This window comes from Toxorhynchites rutilus, chromosome 2 (assembly GCF_029784135.1).
Source record: "Toxorhynchites rutilus septentrionalis strain SRP chromosome 2, ASM2978413v1, whole genome shotgun sequence".
Taxonomy (NCBI): Eukaryota; Metazoa; Arthropoda; class Insecta; order Diptera; family Culicidae; genus Toxorhynchites; species Toxorhynchites rutilus.
In genome coordinates this window covers 307347037-307350161 of record NC_073745.1, presented here as the reverse complement: position 1 = coordinate 307350161, position 3125 = coordinate 307347037, and the positions used below count along the sequence as shown (strand labels likewise).

The 3125-nt window shown below is 44.8% G+C and overlaps 1 protein-coding gene across 1 annotated transcript; it reads left to right on the top strand.

Moving 5' to 3' along the window:
* The first annotated feature begins 622 nt into the window (after positions 1–622).
* LOC129767037 (uncharacterized) lies at positions 623–2668 on the top strand. Its single transcript, XM_055767648.1, has one exon. It carries the CDS (start codon positions 623–625, stop codon positions 2666–2668), a length of 2046 nt encoding a protein of 681 aa, XP_055623623.1.
* Positions 2669–3125: the final 457 nt, after the last annotated feature.

Genomic DNA, 3125 nt, shown 5'->3' with positions numbered 1-3125 from the left:
GGGATGCGGTGATGAAGCGGTATAATGTGTGGCTTGTCCAGGGAGTCACTTGTTGTACCAATGCCCGAAATTTCAATCCATGTCAGTGTCATCAAGAGATAAACTGCTTCGAACCCTATCTTTGTGCCGGAATTGCTTCCGAAGTGGTCATCAGGCAGTTGAGTGTAATTCACGATACGTGTGCAGAAATTGCAAGGGAAAACATCACACGTTAGTCTGTTTTCGCCCCGAAAGTTCCCAAAAACCCCCACGTAAGCCGGAGAAAAGAGCCTCTCAGCATGATGACAGCCAGGGACTGCATTCAAATGAGGAAACTAATACATCAAGCACGTCGAACACAACTGCAGTTACGTCAAATATCGCATCCAGGTGCACATCTTCAGTTTTACTTGCTACGGCGGTAGTTTTAGTTGAAGACAAACATGGAGTTTCGTATCCTGCGAGAGCGCTCTTGGACTCAGGATCGGAATGCAATTTTATGACGGAAAGGTTTGCGCAATTGTTCAGGACCAAGCGAAATCGGGCAGAGGTTGCAGTATCAGGTGTCGGGCAGGTGAACATGAGGGTGAAACATACTTTGAACGCAGTGATCCGATCCAGAGTAGGCGAATATTCGTGTAAAATGGAGTTCCTGCTGCTTCCCAGAGTCACGGGGAATCTACCGTCAACGAATATGAATACCATCAAATGGAAAATTCCACAGGGTGTGAATTTGGCAGATCCGGCATTCGATACTTCCACCTCCGTAGATTTAATCCTGGGCATCCAACACTTCTTCGCGTTCTTCATACCTGGTAGAGAAGTACAGCTAGGAGAAGGACTACCCAAGTTATCCGAATCGGTGTTTGGATGGGTGGTGACCGGTACCGTGGTCTCGGCTGGTGTCTCCTCGTATCGTTGCAATGTTGCTTCTACTGTTAAATTGGAGGAACTGTTGGAAAGATTTTGGTCGTGTGAAGAAGTTGACATCGCAAACAATTATTCTCCCGAAGAGTCACGTTGTGAAGAACAGTTTGTACGTTCCGTTAAAAGAGGTTCTGATGGAAGATACAAGGTCTCTCTTCCGAAAAATGAGGATGCTTTTGCAAAAATAGGCGAGTCAAGGGACATCGCCCTACGGCGTTTCCAAGGATTGGAGCGCAGACTTTCAAATGACTCAGATCTGCGCAACCAATACATCCAATTTATGGAGGAATATCTGCACCTAGGGCACATGCGCAAGGTGGACGCTTGCAAGGAAATTTCAATTAAAAGATGCTTCCTCCCACATCATCCGGTGATAAAGCAAACAAGTTCAACTACAAAACTTAGGGTGGTATTCGATGCGTCCTGTGAAACTTCCAGTGGCATAGCTCTGAACGACGCACTTTTGACAGGACCGGTGATACAGGAAAATCTTCGGTCAATTATTCTGCGCTGTCGTACGAAGCAGATAATGTTGGTGGCTGACGTCGAAAAGATGTTCCGTCAGATCATTATGGACGAAAATGATATGTCGTTTCAGAGTATTCTGTGGCGAACCAATACTGAGGAAGAGATTGGAACGTACGAACTGTCCACTGTTACATATGGAACGAAACCGGCTCCATTCTTGGCAACACGTACGCTCAAACAGCTAGCAGTAGATGAGCAAACGAATTTTCCACAGGCAGCCAAAGTTATAAATACAGATGTCTACATGGATGATGTACTGACGGGTACAAATGACGTCAATGAGGCGGTGATTTTGAGAGGTCAACTTGATGCATTATTAAAAAGCGGAGGGTTCAGGTTGCGGAAATGGGTTTCCAACTGCGATGAGGTGATGCAAAGTGTACCGGAGGAGGATCTAGGTTTGGAAAGACAGGAGCAAATTGAACTCGATCCAGATCCAGCAGTTCGGACATTAGGATTGATGTGGTCTCCTAAAAACGATGTACTGAAGCTGCAGTTTCCGATACCAGGGGTATATTCAGACGATATGATGACAAAGCGGAAGATTTTATCGATTATTTCGGGATTATTCGATCCGCTAGGTCTTGTCGGTGCAGTAATCACAGTAGGGAAGATGTTCATGCAGCGGCTGTGGAAATTGAAAGATGAAAAGGGTAGAAAATTGGATTGGGATAACGTAATTCCATCAAGCATAAGCAAGGAATGGCATGAATTCCACAGACAACTTCCAATTCTAAACACTATATCGATCAAACGTTGTGTTTTGATACCCAATCCGAACGTTATTGAACTTCATGTGTTCTCAGATGCTTCGGAGAAAGCATACGGCGCCTGTGCATATTTAAAGAGCTGCAATTTAGTAGGAGCAACTCAAATAATATTGTTGTCATCAAAATCGAAGGTAGCACCCATAAAAACCCAATCCATCCCAAGACTGGAATTATGTGGAGCATTGCTAGCAACGCAGCTGTCAGCACAAATTCTAGCGGCCATCAAACTTAACCCAGCTGTATACTATTGGACAGATTCTACGTGTGTATTGCAGTGGATAAAGGCAACTCCTTCAACCTGGGCGACATTTGTCGCAAATCGGGTAGCGAAAATCCAGCTGACCACTGAGAACCATCCCTGGAACCATGTTCCAGGATGTCAAAATCCAGCTGACCTCATATCGCGGGGTGTGCTCCCCGAGAATATTGTCAACAACAATCTTTGGTGGAGAGGACCATCATGATTGGAGAAAACACAAGAGTACTGGCCAAATCATCCAACACCATTAACTACAAAAGAAGCAGAAGGGGAATTTCTTCGATCAGCTGCTAATTGCGTGACAATGCAGCAAGAGAGGTTTACATTATGGTACCTCAGTAAGTTTTCGACATTCAGTAATCTGGTTAGACGTACCGCCTACTGGCTTCGCCTTATGAAAATTTTGAAACAGCCGAGAAAAAGCCGAATTTCCCGAGATTTTCTCACAACTTCGGAGTTAGTGGAAGCAGAGTTCTCCATAATTCGATGCGTGCAGAAAGAAGAATTCGAAAAGGAATGGTTGGTATTATCCAAAGGTGAACCAGTAGCAAGGAGCTCAAAAATTCGTTGGTTCAATCCCAGCATTGGGACAGATGATTTGATTCGAGTAGGCGGTAGATTGCAATATTCGTCAGAGACAGTTAGCAAGAAACATCCGATCG

Bases quoted from the DNA above. Each gene is read 5' to 3' on its own strand.
- LOC129767037 (XM_055767648.1), top strand. From the start codon at position 623: ATGGAGTTCCTGCTGCTTCCCAGAGTCACGGGGAATCTACCGTCAACG.